This window comes from Ooceraea biroi, chromosome 6 (assembly GCF_003672135.1).
Source record: "Ooceraea biroi isolate clonal line C1 chromosome 6, Obir_v5.4, whole genome shotgun sequence".
NCBI lineage: Eukaryota > Metazoa > Arthropoda > Insecta > Hymenoptera > Formicidae > Ooceraea > Ooceraea biroi.
In genome coordinates this window covers 6413097-6428547 of record NC_039511.1, presented here as the reverse complement: position 1 = coordinate 6428547, position 15451 = coordinate 6413097, and the positions used below count along the sequence as shown (strand labels likewise).

Here is a 15451-nt window from a genome sequence, read left to right as displayed (position 1 = left end):
ACAACTTATTTACATTCCATAGATCTTCCTCCTCTGTAAAAAGGTGTGATATATATTTGAAACTGATGTTACGTTATGATGTAACATAAGGCGAGGTTTAAATAAAATTCTAAGCGCGCTCGCAACATCTGCAAAGATCTTCTATCTCTATCTTTTGTCATCCTTTAAGATCCATTTATGCTTATCTACACTATATCCGGTAGAATGAGATGCAAATTTTTCAAAACTCATGCGAATATTTCGATCTCAATATATAAAAACAATTACATAAATTTGCATTTGCATTATTACTACGTTATATTAATTATTATCCTCTTGAGCATATTAAAACATACAATAATAATTCAACAAATTCATAAATTATTTATATCATAAATTATATTCATATCTATATAATGTATCCTATTTATTATTTATATCATATATATAAAAATTATATTCATAAATTATATTATTTATAAAATCACAAAATAACACCTTTAAACTTAAGTTATTATCATTCGATATTAATTAATACGTTTAGAAAATGTTTGTTTAAACAAAAGGTGTTGTCATCGCAAATACAAGTAACGTCTGATAAAATTAGTAAGTTTGTAACTGTATATATCTTGTGCATGCACGCACATTAGCATATTAGCAATGACATCAGTTTCCTTTTTCGATATAGCGCAACATACATGCACGCATATATATGTATCGCGCGCCGCCGCACTTCATCGATGTTGCGTGTGTGACCCGCTTTTTTCTCTTATGTTAAACTCAAGGTAGAGCTAGGGGTTGCGCATGACCATGAGTAAAGAGAAATTTTCACAAATCAATATTGCGACCAGCTGTAGCGATGAGTAAAGTCACGCAGCTTAAAAATCTTGTTGTTACTCCATCCGCCTATAGGCAACTCGTTGGAACTACTTCCGCTGTCCTCGCCTTGCCCTTTCTCCAGTGGCGCTCTTGCTCGCAGCAACCTTTCATAGTCGCATGACTCATGAAAGGAATCACGATACATGCTCTGACGGTTTGACTACATTTCCGCCCCCCATTACGTAAGTGATATTTGAGCATACATGTACACATATGTACCAGAGTAAGAGTCATGTATCAGCAGAATTTTTTGGAGAAAAGCTAGATCATTACTTTCCAAAAGTTATACTTAAAGGATTTTTCAAATTTATATCTATATATATATATAAGCCAAATACCACTCACTCACTCACTCACTCACTCACTCATCAACGTGCAGCCCGAACCACTGCACCTATCGACTTGAAATTTTAAGGGTATATTCCTACTATCACGTAGGTGCTCACTAAGGGAGGGTTTTCCGAAATTCCACCCCTAACGGGTGAGAAGGTGTAAAATGTGTTTTTATTTAACTCTACACATAAATATCGCGGGCGAAGCCGGGACGGGAGATGCTAGTATATAATAAGAGATATGTATAATTCTTTAGATTGTCTTTATATTTCTTATTTCTATTATATTATTAGTTGAATGTAGTTCTTGAAAGAAATTATTCTTTTAAGTCTTGTGATATTATGCATTTTATATATATTTACAATAAACAATTTTCATTACTATTACTTCAAAAATATCATGCACTTTTCTTGTTTATTTTCTTGTTTGTTGTTTTCTTGTTTGAGCATAATCAGGTAGAAAATTGTAATATTTTTAAGTTATTTATCTTTGAACTAAATACAATCAAATACCTCTCATAGTTACACATGACGCATAACTTCACTCTTTATAACGTATTAAAATCAAAGAAATCCGTGAAGCGTTCTATCTTTTTTGTTCCTTTTATGAATAATTATCGAAAGTCATTTAAACCTTTGTTCACAATGTAAAGATTCTGGTTTTTCTTTTTCTTTATTCAACATCGATCATCACGTGTTATAACATCGATGACGATTTTATGAAAGAGCCCGAGAAACCATAAAAAGTCTTTCTTAAAGGGGGGATTAACGAATCCATGTAATCGCGATTGAAATTGCACGATACTACGATTATCGCATTGCCTGTTTACAGAGTTTGCAAAGGCAGCGGAAAAAGGGAAAGATGAAGGAGGACAACGAAAGAAGAGAGTATGCAATTGTTGGAGGGTCTCGTCGGGATTGCTGCGATAGCGAAGATGGAAAGAATGCTTCTCGTGCCAACGGCGGTAACCACGGATAGTGGAGAAAAGTGGAGATCTTTCCAGCGAGAGGCGAGAAACTTACAGAAACAGGCGCAATTTCTTACTACCACGAACACAAAAGTGTATATACATTTCAATGCACTGCGAAGCAAGGAAACGTCAAGCGGCATTGTGCCGTCACGTGCGACCACTTGCCGTTCCATAAAGTGTTATCCCACTGATGCTTCTTTCTTAATATAGTAATATATAACACTCGAATTTTAAGTATTTACAATCGCAGTAGCATTTATCAAACTCTTGCAAATATATATCTTATATTATAAAATATCGAAAAATATTCTTACAAAACTAGAGGATAAAAGCTATACAATATAATAAAAATATAAACATATTTTATTTTTATTAGTATATTACATCTATACATAGTTAAACAATAAGGTATATAGCAAATACTTTTGCATCTTGATTTGAATTATAAAAACAAATGAAAACATCCTTTCCTACTGCTTGTACATGCATGTGTGTGCGCGCGCGCGCGCGTGATGTACGTGTAAGAACTTTTCCAAGTGCTATTTACAAATATTTATAATCTTGCCACATTCCATCTTATTCACAATCTAATTCCGATTTTCAACAGTTAGTCTATTATATTTTTTTAAATTAAATATTACATGTGTCTCTGCAAATAAAATATTATTTATAGTTGGTTACGTTTTCATTTTCACAATATTCACAATATTCCACTCTCAGATCTAAATTGAAATAATAGAAAACCGTAAACATTACTATTAACAAGCCTTCATATTTATGCATCTCATTTAATTACATATATGATAGTCTCTTATTGTATAACCGCATAATTTCAATCGATATTGTTTGCATTGATAAGAAATAGAATACAGGCATTAGCGAAATGTGTAGATAATTGCCGACTATACAGTTGATTTTCATAAATATTCTACTCTACCTTTTATATAAAAGTTAGTTTATACAATACTTTGGATAACAGCGAATATTTTTCGTAAAACTAAAGGCTAAAGGTTAAATTTCATCAACTTAATGTCTAAAAAAACTTGCAAATATTTATACAGTTCACAGTATCCTATGTCCTGCATTGAAATAAATCTGTACATTTTTGGTCTCTCCATTCTGTTATACAGGGTGTTTCTTATTTCGCGCCCACTAATTGTAAGTAGTGTTATTCCTTATGGAAAGTTGAGTCGAAGAGTCCTAAACTTTTTTTTTCTACGATGTTTAGTGAAAAAGTTATTGTTAAATTCCAGCAAATCATCCAGCGCAGTCTTTTACACATCCGTGAGTCGCGTGCGTGAATACTCCGCCGTCATGGCGTGCCCTCACGCCGCTGCGTTCATGCTGCTAAGACAGCCTGTGTGACTTGTAAAGAACGGCGGATTCGCTGGAATTTACTTAACAATAACTCTTTCCACAAGGAACAACACTGCGTGTACTTGGTGGGCGCGAGACAAGAAATATCCTGTATAATATATAATAATATCTAAAGAAATAATATTTACAGATCCGATATCGACAAAGGGGCTAGATTCATCACTTTATAACAACACCAGCGTTCGTCATTTAGTACTTATTGTAAACTATCCAGATACAAATACATGATTATGCATACATACATATGTATGCATGGGCGCGCCTTACATCGTATTTCTGTTGGTAATTAAACGACAAGAAGTACATAAGAATTTTTAAATGGATTCAATCTCGTGGAGCACAAATCAAATAGGCCATACTGGTGTACAAAATAACATTAAACGATGTAAACTAGAATTGCAGTCTTATTTATGTTTTTATTGAAAATAGCTCCGATTAAGAATTTAGTAGGTAGTAAAATGAAAGAATAACGTAATGTACATCTGGAACGAAATAACGGATCGTTGATATCGATTCCCACAAATCAAATTTAGTTAGAAAAACCTCTCTTGACAAACGTCGCAATTAGTATAAAATATAAAATTATCAATGCATAACAATCACTGCACATAGTACTCGTCGCGGAAGAGAACAATGTATATTATCTATATTACGTAATCCACCAAATACATGCCTGACGTACCAGCGCAAAAAAATATTTGGTATGAAGCAATGTCATAATATTATATGAGAGAAGTATAATTGTTTACATATATATATATTAAAAACACTATTTTATATTCATCGTATCTTGATCGTTCTACGTCATTTCTATCAACACCGCTTGTACTACGTCCTTCCATGAAGAAAAACAGGATCCATGAGCATCACAGCTGTCAGGCCATTACGTAACAATATCGTTTCTGTCGGAACTGGCCGATGCATCTACCGACATGTTATCCAAAACTTCGACATGACGATCAGAACTTGATATTGCGGGAACTGCAGCGACCCTTAGATGTCTCGTTGGTGCAATTTCAACAACGGATGGTGAGAGTTCTTGAGCGTTTGCATATAAACTTACCGTATGTGGCTTGGTGCTGCTGACCGATCGTTCCAATTCCTGTTGTTCACCTAATAATCGCATAAATATGAGTTGCAAGTGTTTCACGCATAGCGAATAAAATTAGCGATGAACCTTACCGTTTATACTATGGGTGTCCGATACCATGAAAACAGGTACAACGTTCGATGATTCGCCAGTGTTATTACTAACAACATCGTCAGTGGTGACAAAAGACTGTTCAGAGTCAGAGCTATTATCACTAGAATTACTAATATCCTGTCTGATTTGTGATCTTCTAGCTCTATTGAAAGGGTTCTCTCGTTGTCGCGCGAATGTTCCACCTTGTGTACCTAAATTATTATTTTTCACATTATTCGCGCTCTAAATGGATAAGAAGCGCAAATAGCTGATATCTATACCAGAAGAAAATATCTGCTCACCTTGATGACCATCGCGAATGAGAGGTGTTGTATCATCAGCATCTGAATCGCTTTCATCAGTCACAACTTGCTCGTCAGCCGTAAAAACCTTCCTTTTACACACGGGACAAATCCTTCGATTTTTTGTCAACCACGGGTCAATACATTTTGTATGATAAGCTAAAATTCAATGTTCCTTAATAACATTAATTTAATATTTTCGCATTTTTATTAAACACTTTCGCTACAATTCGCTGAAAATTCAAAGTAAGATGCACGGAGATGCAAGATAGTTAATATTCCATACTAGGGAAACGCCAGGAGTTATCATTGTTGAAATTAAAGATTTCAAGAATTTTCCCATTACCTGGGGGTGAACCCCTATCACCATGCGAAATTTGGTGTTTCTACCATGTCGGGAAGTACCCGATCAATTCAACGACAGACAGAATAGGGATTTTATATGTACAGATTACCTTACGTTAAGCGGTATTAAACGCCGCTTGCAATCCATAAAAAACAATTACGCAAATATTTTTATTTATAAATTTTTCTTTACGAAAACTTGATTAAAGTTTCATGAATTATGAAACTTGTCACAATTATTATATTACATCATTTATAAGAACCTAACATATACATACATATGTGCATCTTTCATAGGAAAAAGTTGAAGTAATTTTCAATCGAATAACTAAAAAGTCTTTGTTACAATGTAATATATGGAAAATAGTTTGAAAAAAATATTGGAAAAACATACCATGTGCACATGGCAAAACCCGTAATTTTTCTCCTTCCACGTAATCGTCTAAACAAATGGCACATGTCTCGTATGGGTCACCCTTCGTGTACTTGTGCGTGGGTATCTTCTTTAAACTGGAATTTGGTAATCTGTGTCGTCGCTGTCGCCTTCTGTCTTTTATACATCTAACAATCTGTAAGACATATAAACACCGTAAATAATAACATAATGGTCAGTAAAATTTTGACATGTCATGTCCGTAACTTACCATAAAAATGACTATAATTAGAAAACATATCCCAACAACGATAGCGAAGGGCAAGAGTAAATGTGTATTAATATTGAATGGCAGATCATCGTTAATTAATACAAAATACTGCTGATCATATAAATAATTTTCTTTTATAACTACTCCCGTAATATCACTAACAAAGACAGATGGTATCAAAATTCCTATTGGATCTTTTGCTGACATTGGTTCTGAAATCAATGATTTTAGCACGTTTTCACTAGAGAACAGATAATCTTTTTTTTACTTTCATTGTTATCAATGCGCAAGTAATTTACCTAATTCATTACTGTTTACATTATGTATGATAGCAGCATCGTATCCAGCTTCCTGTGCCATTCGAACTTTTATTTCGAAGCTACAGTTGTAACGTCGTATTAAAACTATCCAATTACTGTTGTAATTGGTATCATTTGGTGGAGGTTTTATTTTGTGACACGCAGCTGGAGGATCGGCATAAACTACCATACCCTAATAAAATTATCAATATTACATAAAGTGTCAATTTGTTTTTAATAAATATATCTATCATAAAATAAATCAGACATACCTTAATTCCTTCGGGTGGTATTATGCCTCCAAATTTAGCAGGTATGTCACGAAATTCTTCTTCAATTTGATGTCTCGCCATTGCAGAAAATACTAGAATATCTGCACCGCTATGGGCAGCATACGCAATCAAGAAGATAAGCCATAATAGGACTCGGTGATTTAAATAAAACTGTTGCATCTTGAATCTGTCCAAGCATCAACCTTTGTGTCAAATTTAATATTTCGCCAAGACTTATCTTGAGTGGATCATTATACAACTGCCGAATCTACTTTGTGGATGTTATACAGAGAGAATCCAACGTAGATGCAAAGCGCATTATCAAATTTGTAGCCAGGCTAGAAAAGCAGATATATTTTATCTTATTTTTTCGAACAATATTCTGTTTAATAAATCTTTATTATCTAATTAATTACGTAGAGCATATAGTGGAATCTTACTAATGCGCACTCAGCTACATAACCCAATTACGTCCAATGTAATATTTAACAATTTCGCTTCGTTAATTGTATAAGAGAAATTGTATAATTACAATACATGCATGATAAACATGCATACGATGAATCATAATACGCAACCAAAGCACAAAAAAATATAACGAGGTAAACAAACAAGTTGACCTAATAATCGGTCCGTTCTTTGTGATCTGCAATTTCGTTGTGCATCCGATTGCACGATTTGGTAAATTACCATAAATTTAACAAGACAAAGCGTTAACACAATGACATTCACTTATTAGCGTTGAAAAGTGATTAAATTAATCATTGCGCAGCTTCGAAGATCCATGCTGCACCGAGGCGAGGAGACCCTCCACCCGCGATCGTTGACAACGCCAGTTAATGAACGAGTTAAACACGTAGTAATGCCGAGCGACGATAAGAGATGCGAGCAACACCTGTTGTTCATGGAAATTCGGTCGCAAAATAGGTCACTGTGAATATCTGGTCGCGTGACGTCGATAAGTGGACTTTTGCTCATCCAGACGGCAGAACGCCGCAATGGTTCCCACTGATGCGTATCAATTAACGTGACGAGAGTAGCATTTTAACGCGTTAACGAATATACGCATCAATGTATCTGTGCGCGTGCGAGCGTACGAGAGTAACGAGACGCAATGTCCATTCGATCCGCGACCGTAACACCTTAACGCGTAATATCGCGACGATGACACGGCAGACGGGATACACCGCGGAATCGATTTCGGAAGAAATCGATCAATCCCACAACTGTCAGTTTTAAGCACGTTATAATTGTTTTTCTACTTCAGAGCGACGATCTTGCTACTCGTATTCGTATTTTCGCATCCAAATATACAATATTGCAGAGTTTTAAACGAAAACGGTGAGGAGGAACGCTCTCCTTCGTATTACCAAAATATCCATATCTTTGATACTTGATACGTACTTTGTAAATCGCATTTGCACGCGACCATTAGTCACTTTGTTTCATAAACTCCTCAACCGGCCATTAATGAAGATGATTCTTGGAGAATTCTTTTTTGCTTCCTCCCGTATCTCTCTCTTTCTCTCTCTCTCTCTCTCTCCCTCTTTCACACTTGCACTCTTGAATCCCGAATTTGGAATATTTGTCTCTCCGACAGATATTTCTTCGTCGTACGCGATTGCTCGTGTAACCGCGACGACAAAAAGAACGAACGTACACATTCACGACAAGAACATCATAATCGTTGCTTTGAGGTTAGATACATCTTACTCGGCAACTAGATCATCGAACGCAGGATGAAAATGTTGGATAAATGACAACGACCCTTCTTGGATCAGCGACAATGAATTAACGATGACGAACGATGATCACCGTAACATCAATTAAATTAAATGTTTATAAATCAGCTGAAACTTGATCGAAAGATCAAACGAACTGTCAGACACGAAATGCGTAGGAATCGTAGGATACGACCAATCGTGTGCGTGCATGAGTAAAGCGGACTCCATCCCATCAAGCACTTTGAAGTTTGAACTAGAATCCAAGACGTAACTGCACGAAAGCATGCAAGATTTATAGTGAACCAAACGATATTTGTTAACCGGTTAACTAATAGTAAACAGTGAAATAAAATTTGCAATTACCTGCGCAATATCGCATGTGATAGTTGTCATCAAAAATATAAATCGATAGTAAAGAATGTGCAGAAGAAATTGGTAATTAAAATTATTATGCACGATAACATATTTATATCGATATTTATATTTACTGTAATGTATGCATTTTGAAATAAAAGAAAGTAAAGACTTGTTCAAGTATTAATTATACTATTTTGTACTGTCTCACCTATAAAAAAATATCTATGATAGATACGTATATTTTTATACATTTATAATATCACTGTTCATTTGTACCTTATATATTATCGTAGTGTTATAAATATGATAAATATTGGAGGGAAAGTAATAATTGCAAAAGCTTTGTCTGAAATATATTATACATTTGTTTTATAACACGTCATAATAATATGAAATTAATTAGTCAAGTTGACAGTAACAACTTTGATCGATGTGATGCATTTTCTTTCCAATAGATTGCACGCATGGAACATTGCAAATCTTTTACGAGAATTATAATTAAAATGACATTTCAAAACAATCAATTTCTGTTCAATATTGTCTGCAATTATAAATATTATGTATGAAATATCACAATAGAAAAGTACGAATTATAAAGCTAAACTAATAGCTAAATAAATGTTTAAATTATTATTAATCGACAGAGATAGTAAACATTTTCCTAATTCAAGGCACTAATCTGTAACAATTATACTTGATATCAAATTTAATTTCATATTATTTACAGTTATCGCATTTCTATTACTATTCATGCCGCTCTTCGAATATTAAATTTGTCCGCGCGAGAATCTATCATCGAGCAACCGTGCTTTTAGCAAAACAGTCTTCTTTTGCGCTTGATCGAAGCGAATTTGCAGATCAGTGTTTCTATCGAATGGCCTTCTTGTCGATATTCCAGTTCGCTTCGCCTCTTCTTCTTCATTCTAAAAGCCAAAACATTTGCATTACGTAAGATTACTGTTGTAACGAATAAATGGATCATTATTCTGTTATTTAACAAATAACGGAATAAAAAATAGTTACAAAATTAAATTACCTTTTTTCTTTTCGCAACTTTTTTTTGGTGCATCTCTAACAATGATTTTTCGCGTTCTTTGCCTTTGTGCTGCCTTGTGCTTTCTTTGAGAGAGTCTTTCACGTTGTATTTTGTATCTGATTCTATCGCGTTATTGTATACTTTCGCCTCCTAAAAAGATATAATGAGCTTTAACATTAACGTATATGTACAATTCGAAACTTTTAATTGTATAAATATCTTTTTATTTTCGATTAAAAGGAAACAAATAACAGCATAGGTTTATTTACCAAGCTTTTTTGCTTTTGAGCCTTTTGTGCAGGGGTATCGGTCCAACACGATCTGTCCGAAATATCTGGACCATCTCGAAGCTTGAACTTGCGCGGGCCTAATCCGAGATTAGCAGCTTGAACTGGTGGTAAATCGGTCATCCATTCTTCACGTTGATTTTTCACATCAATCTGCAAAACAAATATATCCTTTCTTTTTCTAGCGAGAAAATCGTTTATTCTTAATGTAATATATTATTTTACCGTTTCCAAACATCTTTCGTCCCTAATTTTTTGTGCTCTCAAATTTAATTGTTCGTACACACGGTTGTTTCTTAAAGCTGGATGATCCATAGGCAACGGACCTATTGCACAATCATTGTCAGATTCCGAAGACGCACCCGAATCTTTTTCACATAATTTTGCAGTAGTCGGCAGTACAGGTCCGATAATCTCATTTTGAGAGTTATCTCTACATTGTTGCTGTAACAAATGTGGCGGTAATGCTGGTCCAAAAGTGACGTTTCCTTTCGCTGTAGATGTAGCGATGGTTTTCGCAATATTGCTTTCTTCCTCTTCATTTAATCGAGGTGACAAGCGAGGTCCGATCAAATCGCTTTTGTCATTTTCGTCAATGTTTTCATCGTGAACAGTTGATATCTCTTCAAACTTATCACTGTCGAAAGTGTCGGGCAGAAATCCTGGTGGCAAAAGTGGACCATATACCATTCGTTTTGCGTCTTTTTCTAACAACTGCGTATCATCGGAGGAAACGTTAAGACATCGCGGGTATCTTTCTTCCAAACTCGGACATTTGCTAGTATTAGTGTAAGCAATCGTTTTCTCCTGCTCGCAGTATCCGGAATTTTCTCCCTCCAAATTCTCCTTCCAAATTTCTTTTGTTATCGGAAGTGTCGCGGATAATGCAGCGTTCAATGAGGAATCTGAAATGGTACTAGGAATATTATTATTCGAACCAGATCTTGTGTCATTCCTTCGTTTTACCTCGTTCAATTCTTCCCGTTGTTCCATCTTACTTGTTTCGTCATCGTCCTCTCTCGTTCGTTTTGTCGAGTTTCCGACTTCAGTTTTCGAATCGTGCCTTTTAAGTTTTAACTTGGTGTTACGCGAGCGTAAGGATAATGTTGGACTCCTGGAATTCCGATTACCAGACGCATTTTCGTCAGTCTCGAAGACGTCAAACTGCGACAAATTCGAGTCCTGTATGTCTCTCTTTACTGATGGATTCCTTTCAAGATTAATGCTCGAATGGGCATTGTTATAGCTGCGCGTTTGCTCGACATTCTTCGGCGAGAAATGATCTTTGAAATTTTGCGACCTGTTCTCTTTTACCGATGTCTTCTTCAACGAATCGTGTCTCCTTGATCCATGATCGTCTCGAGACCAGTGATCACTGTTCGAAGACTTGATTCTGCTTGACTGATGAGACCTGTCCCGACTTCCATCGCGAGAACGATGTTTGTACCTTTCGTGACACCGACTTCTATGTCTATCGTCGTGATGATTCCTGTCGTATGAACGTTCTCGCGATCGTTGCGACTGGCTTCGATTTCTGCCAGTTTGCCATTTTGAATCTCGCGATCTTTCCCATGTATCATCGCCACTGAAATTCTTCGAATCTCTATCGTTTGAGGCAGATTCAGTGGATGCATCCCTGCTATTTTCTTGTTTCGAGCTCCTCGATTCGTGTTTCGAATGTTTCACGGAATGTCCGAAATCCTTATGGTCCATTTTTCTACCGCTCTCGTTTTTCGATCGTTCTTTTTTCTCCCGATAGTGCTTACTGTTTTCGCATTGGGATTTATGCTTGGATTCCTTTCTCAACGATTCCATCGTGTCTATTGATGCAACCGAGTCCTTACGTGTAGTCTCGAAACGAAACCGCCGTCCATCATCGCTATCTTGGCTCGCCGAATCCGAGTCCATTGTTGTCATGATTTAGGCCTGTACTGAAAGCAAATGAAAATTATCATAAATTAAACTTTTAATGACACATATGTAAATTATCTCTACATAATATCTGTTTTGTCTATTTTTATTAGCTAAGATACGTTAACGCAAGAAACGTTCTGTTCTCTCTCAATGAAACGAAATATCCTAAGAAAAAAAAGCTTATTGTAAAAAGTATGAAATTATACATATGGCCCAATAAAGAATATATCACACTGATTAATTGGAATTATCCACTTTATTTGGGATATAAACTACTTGGGGTATAAGAATTTGCAAATATACATAAAGTCAGAATTAGTTCTCTAAAAGATTAACAGCAATTACTCGACGCGCTTTTCAGTGTCCTTCGTCTCTGTCTTCTTTGCAATGGTCTCAACAATCTTATGAATTTTGCTCGAGTCCGGCTCCTTAGTCAGGATACGCTTAGGAGGGCTTGACTGCAACATCTTTATTATCTTGGCGCTGCTGTATTTAACGGATTTTACAAGACCTGCCGTTAAAATCCCTTTTAGACTCTGTGTCACGCTGGACCTCCAAACAATTTCCTTTAACGATCGTTCCAATATTTCACAGCATTCCGGATCGTGTGCGATAGCACGTAAGCAGTCCTCTGTATCTTTTGACCTCGGTCCCTGAGACCATGCCCTGACCAATTTAACTTGAGGTGTTCTAGGCAAATGATTCAGATGGTGGATCTTAGTCACTGGACTTGTATCTTGACGACATGTAACAGCTGCATCATCTGATTTCGGAATATCTACATAGTTATCAAAATGTTTCAGAATTGGTTCGTACAGTTGCTTGAAGTGATGCAATTGCGGCAACACAATGTTACTGATCTTTTCTTTGTTTTCACCAAAGATCATTCGAAAATCGCCGTAGTAAGATAGACCAGTGATCTTTTTAAAAAGATCGATCTCCGTGAAATGTTCAGGTAGTAATAACAGAGCCGCGTGTACTGCCGAGTGTAAATTCTGCACGAGAGCGGTACGTAATTGGGAAGTTTCATCTGGTTCGATCAATACTTTAACTGGCTTGTGCAATCTGCCTGCCAAGTACAAATGATTCCAGTCTAGCAAATCTATCATCAATGAAACTTCCGAAATTACTCCATATTTGATCAATTGACCTTGGCTCGTTCTGACCAATGTGTTGTAATATACGTTAGCACCTGCTCTTTCCTGCACATTAGTGATCGCTTTGTGGCCAAGAAATCTCAATGGCTGGGCATAATGCTTCGGATTACTCGCCAAGTTTTCAAGGTGCCACTTATTAGGATTACGTACGACGAATATAAGATCCAACATATTATTATCGTTATTATTAGCCTGTTTTAACGCACCTGATCCATAAGCGAAGCAAAATTTCATATTTTGGGGGAACTGCTGAATTAGGTGTTTTAAATAAGACACCTCTGCAATTTTTCCCAACATCTTGAATTACTCGGATCTTCGGTGTAACAAAACTTTTCCGAATATTATCTATGGATATATATATATTTACTTTCGCATAAATCTTACATTTAATTTCACGTCAAACGCATCAGAGAATTATTGCTACGTTGGCGCTTTATAATTACAAGCGATGTTACGATTCGCACTGTGAAACGCCCGAGGCAGTGACGATCATTCGGAGAAACGTCGAGTAAAGGTAATGAATAAATTTCAAGATTTTACATGTGTCCCTCGTTAGTGTCCTTCGTGCTGATGACTCGTGCTTAAGAATCTCCGCTCGAGATCAACCGTGCCCTTTCCCGATGCGAGGCGATCGCCCGTCTAACCTAAAAACGCATCTGATAAATAAGTTAATTCTCGAGTTACTCGAAAAGAGATTAGAGAGATTTCTTTTATATCAAGAAAGGGAATGATAGGGCCCGTTTAGATTGCACTTTTAACTTGGAACAAGCCAGACACGAGAGTACAAATCGAACGTAGTTTGCGCTGACGTACGAAAGCACAAGACAATAACAATAATTAATGTTTTTTTTCTTCCATTCCCACAATTTTCTCAATCAGATGCTCGAGTGCATTCGCGATCATTTTGCGACGAAACGTGAGCAGAATCTTACTTGATGCTCTGACTGAATGCTAGTCAAAAGATGAGCGTATCACACATTGAAATACTCTCACATAAATGAAAATGTTTAATTACCTTTTAATTGTTACACACTGAAAAAGCTTTACAATTTTCTTATGAACGATACGAGGTAACTTCGTAATAAAACGCTAACATCAGAGAGAGAAGTACGCTGAATTACGCTGATGATGATCAGTGACGATCTAGCCTGATCTAGCCCACTATACTCCACTTTTAGATGACTTTAGTATCATATTGATGAGTATCACTATATTGTGCTAGTATTAGGTTTGTTCTTTTTTGGTGCACTTGTAAAGTTCGAAACTAGTTACGATACAATCAAGGTCGATAGATGGAGGAACTGGCGAAGTAAGGTCCTCGCATCCACTTCACACGATTTGACCCGAAAATGGCGGCAAAATGCAGGTTATTCTCGTTTTATGCGGGATACATTAGTAAGAACGGTGAAGTATTTTTGCATAAATGCAGGTTTTGGCAAAACAACCTAGCATTTTTGTTTCACAACACTCTGTTCACTTTGTTGTCGACTTTGCCTGCTGACTGACATACACATCAATATACATGTATATATCATGATACTACGTGTACATACATACATACATACATACTCGCTGTCCCGAAAATGGCGGTCATGAGAGGACCTTACTTTGCCAGTTCCTCCATCTATCGACCTTAAATACAATCGTGTAGCCAATGAACTTGTAGTTTTTATGGGAAAGCTGCAAGATGATTGGCCACCGCGTTGCCGCGTTGTCCAAGGCCGGTATTCATAGTCGGATCTTATATTTAAGACCGTCTTAAGTGTATCTTCAGATACTCCATAGCCAATGAAATACCGCCGTATAGTTAGCAGACAAATATGATAAATCTTTTTTTTTTATTGCAATCGTTGGGGAATCATTTGGGAAAGTTTAGGAAACAACTGTTAGAGTTTGGGAAATAATAGTTTTTTAATAATTAATGAAAATTAGTTGAGTGTATAGTTAACAGACATCATTCCAGATAATTTTCTTTTTCGCTTCTTTCAACGCCAAATCATTTGGGAAATACGCCTATAATGTTTTCAGAGTTTGGGAAATAATGATTTCCCCTCAAAATCGAGTGAAAGTCATCACCCAGATGTGCAGTATAATCTAAGGAATAATCTAGGAACTTTTTTACTATAGGCTATATAATGGAAAAACGTTTATAATCTTTGATATTTCTCATTGTTTTCCATTTCAATAATTTGGGAATCGTTTGGAAAAGTTTAGGAAACTACTTTTAGAGTTTGGGAAATAATAGTTTTTTAATAATTAATGAAAATTAGTTGAGCGTATAGTTATCATTCCAAATAGTGTTCTTTTTCGCTTCTTTCAACGCCAAATCATTTGGGAAATACACCTGTAATGTTTTAGAGTTTGGGAACTAATAATTGCATCTCAAAATAAAG

At 36.0% G+C, this 15451-nt stretch overlaps 3 protein-coding genes and 1 long non-coding RNA gene across 10 annotated transcripts; 1 reads left to right on the top strand and 3 right to left on the bottom strand.

The window, feature by feature from the left end:
• Positions 1 to 439: 439 nt before the first annotated feature.
• LOC113562047 lies at positions 440 to 2833 on the top strand. The gene is made up of 2 exons (XR_003406600.1): positions 440 to 1040; positions 2023 to 2833. It is a non-coding gene; the product is annotated as an uncharacterized LOC113562047 (long non-coding RNA).
• On the bottom strand, positions 2529 to 8626 carry LOC105280193 (E3 ubiquitin-protein ligase RNF13). Its single transcript, XM_011340507.3, has 8 exons — positions 7988 to 8626; positions 6584 to 6921; positions 6312 to 6504; positions 6013 to 6224; positions 5763 to 5937; positions 5024 to 5182; positions 4721 to 4933; positions 2529 to 4651 (listed from the first exon to the last, which is right to left on the bottom strand). Exons 2-8 carry the CDS (start codon positions 6761 to 6763, stop codon positions 4422 to 4424), a joined length of 1362 nt encoding a protein of 453 aa, XP_011338809.1. The 5' UTR covers positions 6764 to 6921; positions 7988 to 8626; the 3' UTR covers positions 2529 to 4421.
• Positions 8627 to 8889: 263 nt separating this feature from the next.
• Positions 8890 to 14256, bottom strand: LOC105280195. 7 transcript variants are annotated; one of them, XM_026970026.1, is made up of 6 exons: positions 14074 to 14256; positions 13265 to 13702; positions 10213 to 11918; positions 9970 to 10140; positions 9701 to 9850; positions 8890 to 9587 (listed from the first exon to the last, which is right to left on the bottom strand). In XM_026970026.1, the coding sequence occupies exons 3-6, from the start codon at positions 11902 to 11904 to the stop codon at positions 9432 to 9434; spliced, it is 2169 nt and encodes a 722-aa protein (XP_026825827.1). In that variant the 5' UTR covers positions 11905 to 11918; positions 13265 to 13702; positions 14074 to 14256; the 3' UTR covers positions 8890 to 9431. The 7 variants fall into 7 exon arrangements, with proteins under 7 accessions (XP_026825827.1, XP_026825828.1, XP_026825829.1 ...); XM_026970027.1 differs by having other exon boundaries at positions 13599 to 13702; XM_026970028.1 differs by having other exon boundaries at positions 10213 to 11913; positions 13599 to 13702.
• On the bottom strand, positions 12243 to 13355 carry LOC105280220 (phosphatidate cytidylyltransferase, mitochondrial). The gene has a single exon (XM_026970451.1). It carries the CDS (start codon positions 13353 to 13355, stop codon positions 12243 to 12245), a length of 1113 nt encoding a protein of 370 aa, XP_026826252.1.
• Positions 14257 to 15451: the final 1195 nt, after the last annotated feature.

Bases quoted from the DNA above. Each gene is read 5' to 3' on its own strand.
- LOC105280195 (XM_026970026.1), bottom strand. From the start codon at position 11,904: ATGACAACAATGGACTCGGATTCGGCGAGCCAAGATAGCGATGATGGA. The intron at 10,141-10,212 runs GTAAAATAATAT...TTTGTTTTGCAG, and splicing joins ACGAAAGATGTTTGGAAACG to ATTGATGTGAAAAATCAACG. The intron at 9,588-9,700 runs GTAATTTAATTT...TTTGGCTTTTAG, and splicing joins AAGTTGCGAAAAGAAAAAAG to AATGAAGAAGAAGAGGCGAA.
- LOC105280193 (XM_011340507.3), bottom strand. From the start codon at position 6,763: ATGCAACAGTTTTATTTAAATCACCGAGTCCTATTATGGCTTATCTTC. The intron at 4,934-5,023 runs GTGAGCAGATAT...ATAATAATTTAG, and splicing joins CATTCGCGATGGTCATCAAG to GTACACAAGGTGGAACATTC. The intron at 4,652-4,720 runs GTAAGGTTCATC...TGCGATTATTAG, and splicing joins GGACACCCATAGTATAAACG to GTGAACAACAGGAATTGGAA.
- LOC105280220 (XM_026970451.1), bottom strand. From the start codon at position 13,355: ATGTTGGGAAAAATTGCAGAGGTGTCTTATTTAAAACACCTAATTCAG.